We start from the raw sequence: 17,337 nt of genomic DNA on the forward strand, positions 1-17,337 counted from the left end.
GGGTGCTGTCTTGCTTCAACAGCAAGAACACACATTTAAGCCATCATAAAGGGCCAGGTGGGAGCCAAGGAAGACACACGGGGCCTTGACATCTGGTATTTATGATCCATGGAAACACAATGTCTGTAACATTTATGCTTGGGCTCGTTCTGAAATACCACACTGATAACAGTGCTGCACTTGACGCCTAAGATTAGAGTCCTAACAGTCGTTGCCCTTTTGGGGAAGAGAGAATGCTTCTAGAATTAGCCCTGGGACTAGAACCAAAGCAGGAAGAGCAACGATGAAATTCTCAACCATGGCTCTAAAAACAGGAACGCTAATGAAGCATAAGTGATGGCTGGTTTAATTTAGTCTGGCAGATTTGGCCCCAGGCCAGCTCAGGGAAGTGTTGACTGAGCCTGGGTATTTGCCTGAAATAAATACTTTGGAGAGGCTTTCATTTTATCCTTTACTAATGGGAACAAATGGCTTTAAGGAAAGCCAAAGATCATTTACACAAAATGGATAATTATACTTGTCATTAGAGGCACAAACAATGCTCTCATCATGGACATTCTACTCTATTCTCTGGCATAGGGCAGACAGTGACATCTATACTGAGCCATCTGTACTAACAGAGTTTCCTGTAGGATCTGAAAACCAAACTCCTATTTCCTTTTAGCACCCCTTAGACAGGTTTTACGGATGTAAAAAGTATTCCTTCCTGGATCTGGGTTTAGAGGGGAAAAGTAGGACTCTGGTGGAAATAGGCTCTCTGGACAGTCCCTTTTCTTAGAACCTTTAAGGATGGTTCTTGGACCCCTGAGGAAGTCTCCGGGGCTGATGGAATGCTCTTAATACACCCCAGGAATAGGGGGTGGTGGAAAATCCTTCCCCAACTTCTTCTTGACCACCATTTCACTGCCACGTTGTACTGCCTACGTTTCCCTGCCAATCCCCCACTGATAGAAATATTTTATGTATTTGATATAACTAATCACTAATGACCCAAACGGGAGAACCAAAGAAAAATATGTGTCCACAAGATCTGGCTTTTAGGGTAAGTTTCCCCAAGCCTCTCTCAAAGTTTTTATGGAACATTCCTTTTATAGACTGCTCTAGCTGGACAGTTCCAGGTACATAGTCATCGTATAATTATCTTCATTACTTGCTCCAAAATGAAGTCTGGAATATTTTGGAGCCTTGAACACGCCATAAGTTCCCATTTTGTCTGGGAAAGTGCTCCTAAAGAGATCAATGTCCCCATGGAAGAAATGATTTGGTAGGCAAGGGGCATCATGTCGCCGCTTCTTCTCCAAAGGAAGCTATCTGTCTCTGTAGAGCCAAGTACATGATTCAACTCCACTGGTCCCATTCCCCCTGGGGCCCCATGAAAGGCAGAGTCCAATCTCCAGGGATTTGCCATCAAGAGAAATTTTGTGGAATCACACTGAGCAATTTAGCACTTAGCAACTTTTGCAAAATCCCACACCAATCATAAAAGTTGGCTCAGCTGCACAAATTGGATAAAACTCCTAACAAGCAGTAATAAAAATAAAAGAAGAAAAAACTGGCATCCAGCCTCAAGGAGAAAACCCACGTACCTCCCACAGCAGTGCCCTTAGCTCAGAAGGCAGTGGTCAAACTTTGGAAAACATCAATTTGTTCAAAGACTACATTTCAACTTTGTTCTCATAGGCAAACAGGAAAAAAAAAACCCAGATGTTTGTATAAAAATATCATCATTTTATTACATTCCACACAATACATTTTCAAATAGTTTCCAATGTCCACAAGTTATTTAGACACACAGGCAACTGAGCAATGCAAGAGATGTCACAGTTATAGGAAGAGGGATAAGAATAGGAAGTAAAAATCTTTAAGTTTTCTTGTTTTGTTGTTTTTCTTTGGTAATTATCGATTATTTAGGTGTTTGCTTGCCTGCTATTTTTAGTTTAAAGACAAGATCTTTTTAAAGATGGGGTATCAACGTCAGAAATATTACTGGATTTCCTATCCTATTCTGGCTTTAATCCCAAAACTGTGGGGTGAGGGAAAAGACAATTTCACTTTATTTTCAGGGTCCTGTTTTGTCAATGGCAATGCTATAATTTTTTTTTCTTTTTTCTGCCTTCACCAGCAATTAGGGGAGAGCAATTGTTAGAATAATATCAAGGATGGGATTTTTTTTTTTTTAAACCCCAGAGATAAGGGTTGCCCTCCTGGAGCTGTTAATATGAAACCTCTACTAAGGCAAAAACTTTACCAGCCCGAGCTAGACCTTCAATTCTTCATTCATTCATTCATTCATTTATATTTTAGTAGTTGCTATCAGCTTTTTGTCTTCTGAGAAGCAACTCTAAACACATGCATGCATGCATTCACCTGTCCAGTCTATTTTTCTTAGAAGAGAGTGATCCTTCCCTCCCTCCATGAAATACAGAATTTTGCTTTCTAAAGCTGCAAAGCATGATTTTATAGAACAGCTGCCCTTTTAGCATAGTACCTAGATAATACTATGAAAGTTGCTGGGCCAGAGGAAGAGAGAGAGAGAGAGAAAGAGAGAGAAGGAGAAAGTGTGACATCCCCAGCTGAAGTTCATCATGGGATTCACAAAGATTTGAGCAGTCTCATATTCTCAACTATGGCATGTACATAAAGATGATGCCACATGGGGCACCAGATAAAGACACAGCAAATGCACAAAGTTGTTGTCATCTTCTTGTAAAGAAGGGAAATCCTCAAGGGTAGATAGTAAGTAACTCAGACAGTTGATACACTGGCTGGATTTTCCAGGTGTAATTTCCTGACACCATACCTCCACGGGGTGCCTATGGGGATGTCAATCATTTCGAGGGAATGCCTGGCCCCAAATGCACAGCTGGATGTGGACACCTGAGATAAAAAGCCCGTAGTGACTGGCATGGAATTCATCACACGGTATGTTGGGCTTGTGCCCCGCCTCCCTCTCGCAGCTTTGTTTTCCATCTTCAGCTGGGGTAGGACACTTGAAATCTCAAGGTAGCTCATGCTCTAGCCTTTCATCTTTTCTTTTCTTGGCAGAGCTTCTGTGGTTGAGCCAGAGTAGCTCTTTGAAATAGAATAAGAGTGGGAGAGCACCTTTCTTTCAGAAGGATGAAACAAACCAGATGCGAAAGTGAGCGTGTGTTGGAGGGACCTGCGAATATATTCTGAAAGAATGCTAAAAGTCTCTCTCTCCCAAGCAGCCAAAAAAAAAAAAATTAATATTTTGTTCTCAGAAGGTACCTGGAGGCTTTCAGCCCAGGCAACCATCTTTGGAGAGAATCTCACACTTCCCTGGTGGATTCCTAGCAGGAAGCGGAGAAATCAACACCCCCAAGGCTGAGCCCCAAGTCACTGAGCGTCTCGTTAAAATACGCATTTTCTATCAATGAAATTGACTTCATTATTGAATCTATCCTTTGTACAATATCATTAGGCAATTTATCTCTAACATCCCTCTCCCTGCGTTGCTTAGAGAGGACACACGGGCAGCAACAGATTTATCTTCATTATACCCTCTCCTGATGCAGCAACATCTGGAAATGCCAGGCCAGCCTAAGAAGGTGTATTTGCCAGATGCTACGAATGCTTTAAGGGGTAGCATTTTAAGGGTTGGCAGTTGACATTTAAAAAATATGGTTACTTCTGAATATCCTCAGAATATTTAAATAAGTCAGGTGAACAGTCTTATGTTTTAGTGGCTATAGATTCAGGCACACATTAACACCACGAAAGGAAAGCAAACGATCCCTTTCCCCCCATATTTTACAAATGCTATTACAATGACCAATAGAATACCAAAGATTACAATTTTTAAGCTTCTTACTCAACTCCATCCCAAGTCGGGCACAGTAAACCCCCCAAGTGAGGAGACTTTGAAAAGACCACATTCAGTCCTCCCTGCTCCTCCCTTCTCTCCTCCACCTCTCGCTCCCACCTTAAACAGGCTACTGCTTTTCCTAAGCTAGTCTCAGACTTGTTATTCTTTATGACGTATTCCAAGATTGGACTTAACTGATAAAAGCCACACATTCATTATGAGCTTTCCTTTCATAAGGCAACACGAGACAGATTTGCTCCAGGGCTGGAAGTAGAGATGATTCTGCACGCACCCAATGGCTGCCATCTTGCTACTTCCAAGACTCCAGGAGACATGACAAGGTGTCATGTCTGAGTGCGCTGGGGGAACTTTCCTCTTGGGTCAGGTGGATCGGGAATGGGATAGGGATGGGAGGGGCCACATTTCATTTCATGCGGCCTCGAGTTTTTTTAGGTACCTGGAGAGGACAGTGGTAGCCAACAGAAACCCAGCCAGAGCTAGATAAGGCAACAAAAAGCTTCAATCTCTTCTCCAAGTAAACAAAACTAGTACAGCATATTATTTTTTTTTGGAGAATGTACCCCCGGAGAAGTAACACAAGGGTTAAAGGGGGTCCTCTCTGAACACACCCACACACACACACTACCCCCCACCCCCACAATGAACCAGTCTCTCTCTCACGTCCACACACACACACACATACACACACACCCGACACAGAGCGATTCACACGCACATGTATATACTATGTACAAACACACAGATCCAGGTTTCCTCTCCGGTCTCCTGGCACACTGCCCACCGGGAGGAGGTATGGGATAAGGCAAGGGGAAGAAACAGGGAACCAGTCTCTGAAAGAAAACCAGCTGAGCCTTCAGTTGTGAAGTGCTGAGGGGCGTATCTCTTCTCATATTCCAAGATGCAGCATTAGAGGTGGGGGTGGTTGGTTTGGAATCAACAAAGGATAAAAACAAACCAAGAGAGAGAGAACCCAAGGACAATGGTCAGGATGAATAAAAGCACACAGGGTTTGGGCCCCCAGAGAGAGAGAGAGAGAGAGAGAGAGAGAGAGAGAGGAGAGACAGACAGAGATGTCTTGAGAGTCCACACAGAGACTAGGCGAGGAGAAAAAAGTGCAAAATCGAGGCAACGTGTTGGTAGTCTTTCTCGTTTGTTTTGGGTGCCGTCCTTGGCTTCGGCCCTCAGCAGTGCGAGCCGCGGTCTTGCTCTAGTTTAATGGTTAGGGTGGGCTCCACCGCCAGAGGGGCCCCGTTGGTGTAGTGGGAGGTTTTGTAGGTGATGGAGTGATCGGTCTTCTTGGCCGCATAGCGGAACCGGTGGTAGTGGAGCACCAGGGCCAGCGCGACGGAGACGAGCACCAGCACGGCGCCCCCGGCGGCCATTACGTAATACCAGTAGGCTGGGATGGGCTGCACGGGCACCGTGTCCACTGTGGGCTCGGTCCCTGGTAGGAGGGTGCCCCCTGGTGGAGAGACACAGAAGAGTGTTGCTAGGCTGAGAGCATGCAGACTACTCCAAAAATTAATTAAAAAAAAAAAAAAAAAAAAAAAAAAAGAAAAAGGAAAACACATACATGCTTTGGAGCGGATAGGGAAGGGGCAGGGGAATAAGACGGTACTGAGTACTTCGCTCGTGACAAGCACTGTTAAACGACTGACATCATTTCCTACTCGCAACCTGATGAGATAGGCACTGTCGGACCCATTTCACAGATGGAGGTCTAAACAGAGGCTCAGAGAGGCCAAGTGATGGTAAATATGGGATTCAACCAAGAGCTGTATGATTACAAGGCTCTTTCCTTCTTTCTGTTAAACCGCAGTTACCCTACCGTAGACAGAAGCGTCATAATTCACACGCGTACGGACACCCACGGATGCGCACAAGCAAGTAAATGATGCTGGAACGACTTCCGGGATTCCGGCAGGCTGATTCTCGGAAGGGGTGGAAATAGAGTATTCGGTCTGGTTGGCCAGCATTCGTAAACAAATGTATTAATTAGGCTGGCTAGACTTAAAGGTGAATTCCACTTTGGCTTGCCAAGGCTTCCATGCCCATCGAAATCAGCCTGGTCTTGTCTAAACAGGCCAGTTATCACTGTCAAGCCATGACTAACGCATCTTCATTTTTTTTTTTTTTAATTGGATGGAGGATTTTGAAAGCTGATTGGAAAGACGTTGCAACAGAAAAAAAAAATGTGGGCACACATGATATGGGTATGTTAAGAGAGAGAGAGTGAGTAAGTGAGAGCCAAGGGAGGGAGATCATTCTTAATCTCAGAAAAGACAGAGGAGGGAAAGAGAAGCTAGCAGAGGATTTCGAAGGCAACCACATTCGCTGGCCAGCCTCTGGTTGCCATGGAGACGATATAGCAGATTTAAGCCCAGGGAAACTCTGGGGAAAGACTGGCCAGAGTCCCACTTGATGCAAAACAGTGCTACAACTTGATTCTCCCGAAGATTTACATCAGATGAGAATCTGGCCCAGAATGGGACTAGGAGCTTTGGAGCTTGCCAAAACCAGACATGATCTTTACTTCTGAAAAATGATGTATGCTTAACCTATGAAAGCTTCCATCCCTAGCTGCTTCCATCAAGTGGTGGTGGCCAGAAGGACCCATCCTCTCTGTCCCTGGGATCCCCCAGGGGGACGCACGGCTGGGAGGGGCCGCTGCCTTCTTCATCCATCCTTGGTCCCACACTGTGGGTGTATCTCTACTCAAGATGCAGCCAGGGTGCATTTAGATTTTCATGCCCCCCTCGCCCCCCCCCCCCCCCATGAGGCTTGGAGACCCTCAAGTGGAAGAAGTCCCTCTCCTGTTGATGTCTCCCTCAGGGGATGGACAAAGAAAGCGCTCCACAAATGCTCTTGACTGAAGGGCTTCTGAGGGGAAGCCTCCTATCTGTGGGTCAGTGTTGGCCAACTCCTCAGCCTGAACACCACAACGCCTCTCTTTGATTTGGGGGAGTAGCTGGGGGGTGGGTCAGACCTTCTGATGTGTCTCAGAAGTGGAAGCAAAATGAGAGCATTTTGCTGGAACTACCTTCTAGAGCCTGTCCACCTGCCCAGCCTTTAATCACTGGTTCCTCTAGTTTTAGGGATCCCCTTCTGCTAAAGTGCAGGGTTTGTTGGTGCCTCTCGGGCCACCAGGAGGGTGCAGTATCGGAAGAGCTTTGACAAGGATGTGTCACACAGCATATACACTGGCAGCCACGTCCAGAGCCCCACCGTCCCCGTTCTATCTCGTCTCCTTCGTTATCACCTCCTCTATTTTCCTTTATTCCCAAATCACTTCTGTCTTTTAATAATTTCATTTCTGTAGCTGAGAAAGCTCTTTATCTCCCTCTCCCCCTTCTGCCTCCCCTCCCTTTCCCTCTCTCTCTCTCTGTCAATCTTTGTGACCATATTGAAAATTACGCGTAGAAACGGAAAGAGAAAGCAAGGCGCTGAAAACAGCTCCTTGAAAATGGCCAGCTTTTGAGTCACAGTGAACTGGTGGCAACTCATTATTCAGGTCACTAAGAGTATCTGCTGCCTGGCAACCACCCTGCCGTTGGATTTTCATGTGGGCTCAGAAGAATGCACGAGAAACAACAAAGTGCATGGGGACGGGCTGAAGTTCCCCAGTGCCAACCCCCTCTTCCCAAAGGGCATCCTTGGGTTTGCTTCTGATTTCGATTTGGTGCCACAGCGAGAGCCCTCCTCTAATGAGAAGAAAGGAAGGTGATACATCCACAGGGATTCACTCCCCACCTGAAGCACCTGATCATACACCACAAAGGGAGCAGCACAAATTTTTGTCAAGCCAAAAATGGTCACAACTGCTCACATTCCCTCCAAACCACATAGTTTCAGTTCAAAGGCTTGCTTTCCTTCAGTCAAAATGCTGGTTTTCAACATTAAGTAACCCCTCCCCCCCCCCCCCCCCCCCCCCGCTCCAGGGCTCAGAGTGCTAGGGCTGGGCCTCAGTGCTACTTCTAAAGTGTTTCTTGTGATAGAGACAACATTGGGCCACGGCGGGGAGGATGTCAGGGCCCACAAGAAGGGGAGATCGCAATACACGGGTTACACGTTCAGAGTCACAGCGAGAGCCCTGGTCTCAGAGTTCTGTTCCGCTTTGGAAGACACACTCCACTTGAGGTATGAGACCCCTTCCCCTTTCCTACCAATGCTCCCCTCCCCCAAGTTATCAACATGAAGAAAATTTTCGTGACAAAAGCCATCTTATGGACAGTGATGGACAGTACGTCAGCTCCTTAAACATTTTCCTTGGACATTTGTTTTGAGAAATGAGGAAGCATGCTATGTGAGTTTGTGCTTTTAATATGAAGGGAGTTAGGAAAGAGAGGATCCACCTACCAATTCTTCTCTCCTCCCCCCACAGGCAATTTTGGGTGACGCACAGTTGGGGCCAGAGTTTCTCAGAACAGTCTCTAGCTAAAGAGACTTAACTCCCACAGGCAGGTGGATTGCTGGTTTGGAATCTGGCTTTGTGGCAGCCTTCAAGGGCTATACACTAAGGCTATATACTTTGCCAGGCAGAGAAAAGAAAGGTGATAGATCAACAGGGGTTACATGCCTTTCCAAAGAGCCTTCCCAGACAATAGCAGCAATCCAATGGATGTCAGAGGGATGGATGGATGGATGGATGGATGGATGAACAAATGGATGGGAGAATGTATTTGAAACAACATCCAGATTCCCGGGAAAACATTAACGACCCACTGGTACTTCACATAACAGTTATTCTTGGTGCTAGCAATTTTGCTCGCTCATTTTGTGCCTCTTAGGTGAAGTTGCACAAAAGGTACCCCCCTCAGATAGATGTCACCTGCACCAGGTGCCCAGGTTTGTGAGTGCCTCTATTTTGGCCCCACTTATCCCCTCAGTCATATGGGGTGGCTGGGCCATTGCTTTGTAACAAAGGAGCCTGGGCTGGTTCCCCGATATGGGAGAAAGAGGGTGGGTAAGACCTCAGCCTTGTCTGGAGCTAGCAATGTGCTGGACTGGAATGTTCCTTTCGATTGCAGTAACGTCGATCACTTATTCACATCCCTCTCCCCACCCCCCCTTATTTTTACCCAATTGGGAAATGCCTTCAACTCTTGAACTATTTTTCTTTAATTACCATCCTCTAATTCTCCACAAAGTTTTCTCATTGTGTGAGATAATGAGAAACAGATATTTAAATAGTCAATAATTTCAAGTGTATTTGCAAGGTTGAGCAGGCTTCCATCTGTAAAAGTTCTGGGCCCCCTGGAGAAAGGGGCAATGCAAAGGCATAAGAATTTGAATTCTGGCAAACCATAAATTCTAAGAAGCCATGCATAGGAGGAGACTGAGGGAAAAGAAGACACCCAGGTAGTGCTCCTTCCATTCCTCTCGTGCACACAGGGTCACTGAATTAATAAACCCCTGGGAAATGTGGCCATAACAACAGCTACAACGAGCGGTCACTTTCCATGGGAAGGGTATAGGGCGACAGGCTTCGCGCGAATCACCCTGTTTGCTCCTCGTGACCCTCGGACGGGAGACCCGAGAATCTGAGAGGATGAGCGATTTCCTCCTGGTTTTACCTGGAGGAACATCGAGGAAGAGGGCAGCGCAGCACAGAGCAAAACCCTAGCGATGGCTTGGAGCCCTCAGGAAGCTCACGCCGTTGGAAAGTAGCAGCGTCAGGACCAGAAGCACGTGCACGCAATCCCCAGCCTGTGCCAGGGCCCCGGGGTCGGATGACCGCTCTGGCCCGCTGCCCAGTTTTGTCCATTCTGGAACACAGCCACCCTCCTCACATAGTGCTTACGGCTGCTTCTGTGCTACAGCGGCAGAGCTGAGTACTTGCGACCCAGAGTCTTATAAAGCCCGACACGCTCTCTGTCCTTTTCCAGAAGAAGCGTGCAGACCCCGGTTCTAACCAAGCTGGGATGGGACAGGAAGTCACCCTCTCTCTTTCTGCCTCCAGCCTCCGTCTGAACCTGTCTGAGGACCATCCCGGTCAAGTTCTCGCTGAACCACTGTATAGAGAAAGCACGTCCTACAGCCAAGTTTACCCCATGTCCTCTGGACCTGGAGGAGTCACCCAGGTTTCCAAAAGAAATGCTCTGAAAGACCCCGGTGCCGGGCGGGGCCATCTCTCCCAGAGGAAGGGATCAAGGCTCGATGCAAGTAAGAGGTGGCCTCGCTGTGGGGAGACTTGGCCTGTCGGCCGCGTCCTCGCTGCACAGCTTGGAAATGAGGTGCAGGCGAAGGAGTATTTCAGACAAAAAGGCTTGTTGAGTTTGTGAGATTAGACAAACAAACGAAAAAGGTTGGCGCCTCTGGAGAAGTTTACGAAAGACAGTAGACGAACGCGGCCACGTCCCCTGGCCTGTTCGGAAGAAGACTGTAAAAGTACAACGTCTCCCTGAGAAATGACTCTTTAATTGGCCTTACAAGCAGTGTCCAGAGGGGCCTTGGAAGGGTGCCACTAGGCTCGCAGAAGCTGCACTGATCCCTCACATCTATCCCAAATGCCTCTGAATTCAGAGCTGTGGCTGGCTGGAGTTTCGGACACTTCTCTCTGGTGGCACTCTCTTCCTGGAGAGAGGAGGCGTCGGTGAAAAAAATGTCCTTCTCCCCTTAGGGAAACTGACGTTGGCAGCTGTTTAGATGAATGGCGAGCTTGCGAGGAGGGGCACGTCGGGCCTCTGTGACGGGGGGAGGCAGCTTGCACAAGCAAACCTCACAAAGAATGCCTCAGTGTCCCCTTAGGCAAGCTGTGGCAGCCAAGCAGTTATGCGGTTTACGCACATCTGATCTCCATGCTTCCTCGCTCAGCAACACCTAGCCTCAATCCGGCAGCTGGAGATGTAAGGGGAGGGGGGCCGAGGAGAAGGAATCGCACACCACAGCCGCCTTTCTGGAACCCTGGCAGGGAGTAGGAATGCTTCTCTGCCTTTCAGCCACGTAACCCTCACCGCCTCTTGGAAGTGCTTCTAGGAGAGAAGAGCTCAAGGGGAGGCCAAGGAGAGAGGGCACTGGGGGGGCCAACCCCAGGTCCTGCGCCCTGGGATGGGGGGACACTGCACTGATGGGCAATGCCTCTGGGAGACGGCCAGTGGGAAATAAGGGGGGGGGGAGATAAAAAGGGAGAGGTGGTGGGAATTGGCAGGGGGGGATAAAAAGGGAGAGGTGGTGGGAATTGGTCCAAATTGGTTTGGACCAGTTGGCACCAAACAAACAGAACTTAAAATGTGAGGCGCACCCCGGCCAGCTCTGTCACTACCTGGGAATGGGTCTCTCTTAAGACTGCTCCCCTCTGTGCCCAGGAGACTGACCGAGATGTTTACTTTCTCCTGGTGTAATTGAGCAGGGCTGCAGAAAGTGAACTCTGAGCGAGACCCACGGCTCTCAGAACTGGTCTGAGAGCCCAAGCTCACAGCCGTTAGTTAGCAAGAGACACTGATGTCCCTTTTAGCATCCATCAGTGGCAGACCCAGTGCTTCTGAATGCTTTACTGTAACAACCACCTTCCCTGAGAGCCCCCGTGCCTGGGATTTCCACGTGCCTCTAGTGGGTAGGGTACCAGACCCGGTGTCCCTGCTCCTGCGTTGTTCAAAGTCCTCAGCCTCTAACATGAACAAAACCTCTTGCATCTACTGTGAGCTCCTAAAAATAACTACTTGGTCAACAGCTACAGAGCTCTGATCATGCGCCCTCCACATTTTTACTGACTTCTTTATTATTCTGTTTTCTTTTATGGAAAAAAGAAAGTATTGGTTAAGGGGAAATAATCCATCACCTTAATTATACCACTTTTCGGGGTTTTTGTCCTTTTCCTTTGTACAGGTTTTCATTTGTTAAAGCTCACGTTCTAGAAAAAGATACATGACGGCACTGTGCTTATAGCCGATGCTTAAAAAAAAAAAAGAAAGAAAGGAAAAAAAAAATGCACACCCACCCGGGCTACATTGTTTAAGACGTGACTCATAACAACAACAAAAGTCTTTTTACAAATCACATGACAACGCAGCTTATTCACATTCTCTTTTCCTTGTTCCTTCCCTCTATGGCTTGTTTCTCTTCATTACTGACTCATACCCTGGTTTACAATCAAAGTATACACACGAAGCAGAAAACACAAGGTGATTGGAATAAAAAAAATGTTTCATGGCGAGAAATGAGTAAGAGGCAGAACAATGAAAGACACTTGCCAATATAACAGATCAAGAGTACCTAACAAGACCCAGCCCAGAGGCCACTTCTATTGCATTTCCTTAAAGATTGACCTAGTCCACACTGGGCTCTCCCAAAGAATGAGACTGCGTCTGTCACATGGTTAATTTATAATGGAAAAGAAAAATAACCCAGATTAAAAAAAAAAACCAAAAAAACAACCACACTAACAATGTAACCATCTATGGTTATTAGCGTTGAACCACCAACTCTCTGCATCCTGCCTGCCCAAACCTGAGTTCTCTTTGTTCCCCTTTTTGAGAGAAAAGGCCAATTTAATCCCAGGACACCCAGGCTCCCACCAGGGCCAGCGGTGCCCCGACCAGGAGAGGAGCAGTGCACCAGTCACCAGGTTAGGCAGGGCAGATGGTCCTCCTTCCTTTAGCCAGTGGAAGGCTTTGCCTGAGTCAAAACACAGATTGCATGCTGAGGCCAGAGGGGTCTCGGCCCAAAAGAAGACCGGTCCTGGGTTCATCCGGCTACCGACTCTGAGTGCCATGTACAGCTTGACAATGTGATAAAAACTGTCCATGTTCAGTTTCAATCCTGCTCTTGACTCTATGTTCCTTGGCCCAGTCTCTGCCCCCCCAAGGCTCGGCTTCCTTCTTCCAAAGTGCTCGTTACCTCCAGAGACAACAGTCATGGGCCAACGCACACCCCCCGTGTGCTGCTTTTGCTTAACGCCCCAGATCAGCCCATCGTGAGAGCGCTGGAGACGCTTACCTTCAAGTCACTAAGCCCTGTGTTTATTTTGGCTAAATGAGCACTGCGGCTCCGATGATATTTTATTTATATATTTTTTACAAGAGAACATGACTCGACTGTAAAGCCTCACGGTAAACACAACCTCAAGGAAGCACATGTGCCCCGGTTTGTTTATTCTCTTACAGAAGCAGAGCACTTAGCCCCCGTGCTTGTCAGTCATGGACCCAGACACGCGTGCTCACTCACAACCATGTCTGTGGTCATAGCTGCAAGCCTTCAGCCAGCCTTCCCGGGAGCTTTGAGTCTTAATCAGCAGGTTTCACTTCCCAACATAAACATTACCTTGGGTCCTAGAGGTTAGAGCTTGAATTCAACTGTGATCCAAGTGATTCAGTTCGGATCTCAGCTTCCCTCCCAATGCTCAGATCCGCATTAGCATAAATCTCACGCCCAGAGAGCACCAACATGCACACGAATACTCTCCACCCTTTACAATGTGTAGCGGGGAGCGGGATGCCGTTCGGGAGGCAGGGAAGGGCGAGAGAGAAAGAAATTGTATTCTGTGTCCGTCTGTCATTCTCTGTTCTGCCGCTTTCTTCCCCACCTATTTGCTTAGAGGGTGAGGAGTGGAAAATGAGGCCAGATGATTTGGAGGCAACGGCGCATCTAGGTGGCAAACCGGGAATTCATCTCTTTCTAGCCAGGAGCTGGACAGATTCATGAGAGCGAAGGTAACGAGTCTAGACTTCAGATGTAACAATGACTTCCCTTACCGCTGGAACGCTGCCACCTCTGGGGTTAAGGCCAGCCAGTGCAAACAGGGCACAGGAAGCCTCACAACTGTTTGCATAAACCAGGGTATGAAAAACCCCTGTCCTCGGGTGAGGGCGAGTGTCTGAATGAGCTTCGCCGCCCCGGCCAACAGAAAGGAAGAACTTAGGAGTGGCTTCTAAACACTCAGCACGGGGACCGTGGGCGGAAACGTGATCGGTGCGAACTCACTGGAGCACAAGGAGGGCAGAGTGTGGGACCCACTGCACCCCCACAGGACAGGCGTTACCACCACCCAGGCTCTGAGGGTACGGCCATCATCCCCAGTTCCCCTCTCTTTACTGTGCTCTCTCCTTTAGTAGGGAGAAAATGGCCTGTGCTGTGTTTCAGTCCCCTATTTAAATGCTCTAACTCCAGTCAGCATATGTGCCTCCATCTTCCCTTTACCAGACACCGGCTCCAGAATTCTGCACCTTTTCCCCCTTAGGATTATCCTTCCTTGTGTCTTTTCCCTAACTTTCTGCCCTCCTAAAGTGGCCTGCCACTGTACCTCCCTGAGGGTTCATTGAAGCCACTGCCTTGGTGCCCTGCAGCTGGAAAGAAACCATCTTCAGGCGAAAATAAATCATTGCCACCTCATTTCACTTTTAATTTACTACTGATTTTTTTGTTGTTGTTCACTCTCCCCCACAGCCTCTCCTTTCTCACCACTCATGCATTTTCAGCCTCATTGCTCCCCGTTGGACAATGCAAGGCTGAAAGGTTTATCTGTAACCTATTTGTCTCTATTATAGGTTTCTAAACTTTAATTAAACAGGAGACAGTGAAGATCTCAATCCTCTTTCCTGGAAGCTACAGGTGTGGTTGGTGCCATCTAGTGGCGGGAAGGTGTGGTGTCTCTTTTCTCGTGTGAGCTTTGTCAAATTTGGAGGTTTCTTCCCCATACCAAATTCACATCACATGGGGGGAAGAAAAAGACATGCAAAAAAAAAAAAAAGTATTTTTTTTTACCTTTAAAATTCTCACCTGCAAAAGCCGATATGGGTTCTGGGGGAAAAAAAAGAAAAAATATTGAGTTAGACAAGGGGAAGAAACAATCGGGCAGGTAGAGGGTATGATGTAGATGACTTCCAATAATTTTTTTGGTAATACCCCATGGAAAGTGTCCTGTGTCCTCCTCACGCTCTAGACTGTGTCTAACATATCAGTATCACGGGGGCTGGGTGGGTGGGGAGAGATTCCCAGAGTTGCTTTGGAACAAAAAGTCCTTTATAGAGCAATGGGTCCCCAAAGCATTGTAATCAGTCACTTACCACTGATTACTTTCTCAGAGCCTGGATTATGCTTAGATGCCCAGGCCCGAGAGCTGCCTGAAGGGACTGGGGTGGTCTCAGGCGCTCCTGACATCATCAGGCACATACACATCCGGAACCCACGTGCCAAGAAAAGCACTCGGTGAGTGATTACAGTTACTCTGCCAAGTAAAAGCAGGTCCGTTCCTTCTGGGGATTCCCTCTTGTTTTGGAAATGCCCATGGCTCTCATGGGAGATGGTCAGGATGCCCCTGGGGTGGCCTGGGTAAAATGTGTGCATCTTCCTTGGGCTGGTCGCTCAGCACTTCTGTCCAAAGGGACACTCATGGTGTCCTTCTTGTGCTGGTCACCTGGCATGTGATGTTTAATCTTACAACTCTGGGATCTTGGGCACTGAAGGCGTCAGCTTCAAAGCAAACTCTAAAATCTTACTTCACCTGCCATAGTTTGCCCTGTAATTCATTCATGTAAGAGAACAACTTGGGTAATTGTGTTATCGCTCCGATATAACATATGTACTATTTTCGTTCACCAGTGAAGGCTTCCATTAAAAACATCAAACCTTTGCAGCATGTAATTCTGACTGGCAGTTGCTCTCAGCCTCTAGCATTTTCTTTGCTAAAAGCTGGAGTCTGACGATGGGGTCTTGGCACCCTGAGTCTCCATATACTTAATGCATGTCTATTTCTGAATGGGAACAGGAGATAGAAGACTTCATCTCATTTATACCCCTCCCATCCTGAATGCAGCCTAAGATACAACTACATTCATACCTCACCTCCTACACAGACTGTTGCTGTTCTACCCCCTGGGTATCACTGGGTTTGAAAATGGTGTGATGCTTCCTCTTGTATATCCCAGCCCTTGGTATCTTATTTGGAAGAGCCACAAAGAGACAGCTATTCACGTACCCATACAGTTCTCCAGTGGGACATCAGTGCTTATCCGAATGTCATCAATGGCAATTTCTCCCGAACGTCCTTTTCCTATGACTCCTTCAAACACAATCTAGAAGCCAGAAGAACAAGAGCCATGGTTAACTGAGCTGCTTGGAAATAGTGCAAAGATTTCCAATTCTCTGTTAACTGCAGCTTAAAGCGTGTGTGTGTGTGTGTGTGTGTGTGTGTGTGCGCGCGCGTGTGTGCGTTACTGTACCTGGTACACACATCTGTTGACCACATGACTATGGTGCTTGAAATCTTAATTTAAAGAGTGGTTCAAATCAAACGTATATCTGAGAGGATTAAAAATATATATAACAAGGTGATGGACACTGTTGTCTAGTAATCAGAATGTAGAGATTAAAAGGACGAGAATCAGGACATGTTTACAGGAGGGTTGAAATGTCTCTAGCAATTTTGGAGGTTCCTTTCTCATGAATCTTTTAAATGCCCAATGCAGGTACTGTATTCGGAAACTCAGAGCACATAACAGGTGGGGGTAAGGTGAGAAATACAGCACTGGGCTTTGCCTTGGGGGTAACATTGTCTTAGGGCTCCACTATTACAACTAGGAGGGGAAGGATCTCTTCCTTCACCAATAGCTTACTGAACACCTACTATGTGCCAGGCACAAGGACAGTCACAAAATCTAATAAGCCAGACCCTCTGCCCAGAGAATCTCACCATCTGGCGGGGGAGACAAAAATGCAACCAGGCACTTACAACACGAAGCATTCAGGTTTCTAAACGGGAATGCAGTTAGGAGTGCGGCGGAACTCGGGATAGCTTGCAACCTCCAGGGCGACTGCAGGCGGCACACAGAGGCCCCTCTGCTCTGTGGTCTTCAATCCTCCCTCATTCCACCCTCCCGGGTTCTTTCCGCAAACTAGCACATGTCCTCTGGCAAGCCGAGCGAGCAGTTGGCTGCCTCACCAGCCATCTGTTGCTGCTTCTCGTCTGGGGAGGAGCAGGTTAATGCTTTGGCTGGTTCTCAGTCACCTCTTCCACAGTGTGTCTACTCCAACCCAAGCCTCAGCCACAGCTGTGCAGACCCATCTGTGCCTCAGTCTTTTGCTCTGTGGGGCAGAGATAATAGAACTCCGCTCCTGGAGCCACTGGGAGAGAAACTACTCATTTGGGAGTCTTTCTGGTCGGCTGGCCACTGAGTGCAAACAGCAATCCTCCCCTTCCCATGTTCACCCTGGGACAGGTCTGGCAGGATTTTCCCCTCTCCTTGGAGTGCGAGAGGGCTGGGCAGTCTCCTTCCCGTGTGTGTGTGTGTGTGTGTGTGTGTGTGTGTGTGTGTGTGTAGAGGTTGGTTCGTGTTGATTTCCCTGGCTTCTGTGTCCCTTTGTCAGCCTACCTGATAGCAATCTAAACTAAAATGGAGAGAAGAAACATTTGTTGGGAAGATTTTGGCAATATAAAAGGCAATAGGAGGAACAAAGAACCAAGTCTGGATGTGGAGATAGGCACGTTTTGAATAACAAATAAGAGTGTCATTCAGTTGCCATGGCAATGTGAGAAACACAATGAAAACAGCAGTGCT

The 17,337-nt window shown here is 47.5% G+C and overlaps 1 protein-coding gene across 3 annotated transcripts in view; it reads right to left on the bottom strand.

Moving 5' to 3' along the window:
* The window catches only part of NRP2 (neuropilin 2), a 116,799-nt gene that overhangs the window by 16,593 nt on the left and 82,869 nt on the right, over positions 1 to 17,337 (bottom strand). For 2 of the 3 annotated variants that reach the window (XM_047870832.1, XM_047870831.1), the window contains exons 14-15: positions 15,759 to 15,855; positions 14,561 to 14,581 (exon numbers count right to left, since the gene is read on the bottom strand). In XM_047870832.1, the coding sequence (XP_047726788.1) occupies positions 14,561 to 14,581; positions 15,759 to 15,855 (118 nt within the window). Of the gene's footprint in view, positions 1 to 1,707; positions 5,310 to 14,560; positions 14,582 to 15,758; positions 15,856 to 17,337 lie in introns of those variants that run through there. The other variant, XM_047870833.1, reaches the window with a different exon arrangement.

Source organism: Prionailurus viverrinus, chromosome C1 (genome assembly GCF_022837055.1).
Source record: "Prionailurus viverrinus isolate Anna chromosome C1, UM_Priviv_1.0, whole genome shotgun sequence".
In the NCBI taxonomy this organism is placed as follows: Eukaryota; Metazoa; Chordata; class Mammalia; order Carnivora; family Felidae; genus Prionailurus; species Prionailurus viverrinus.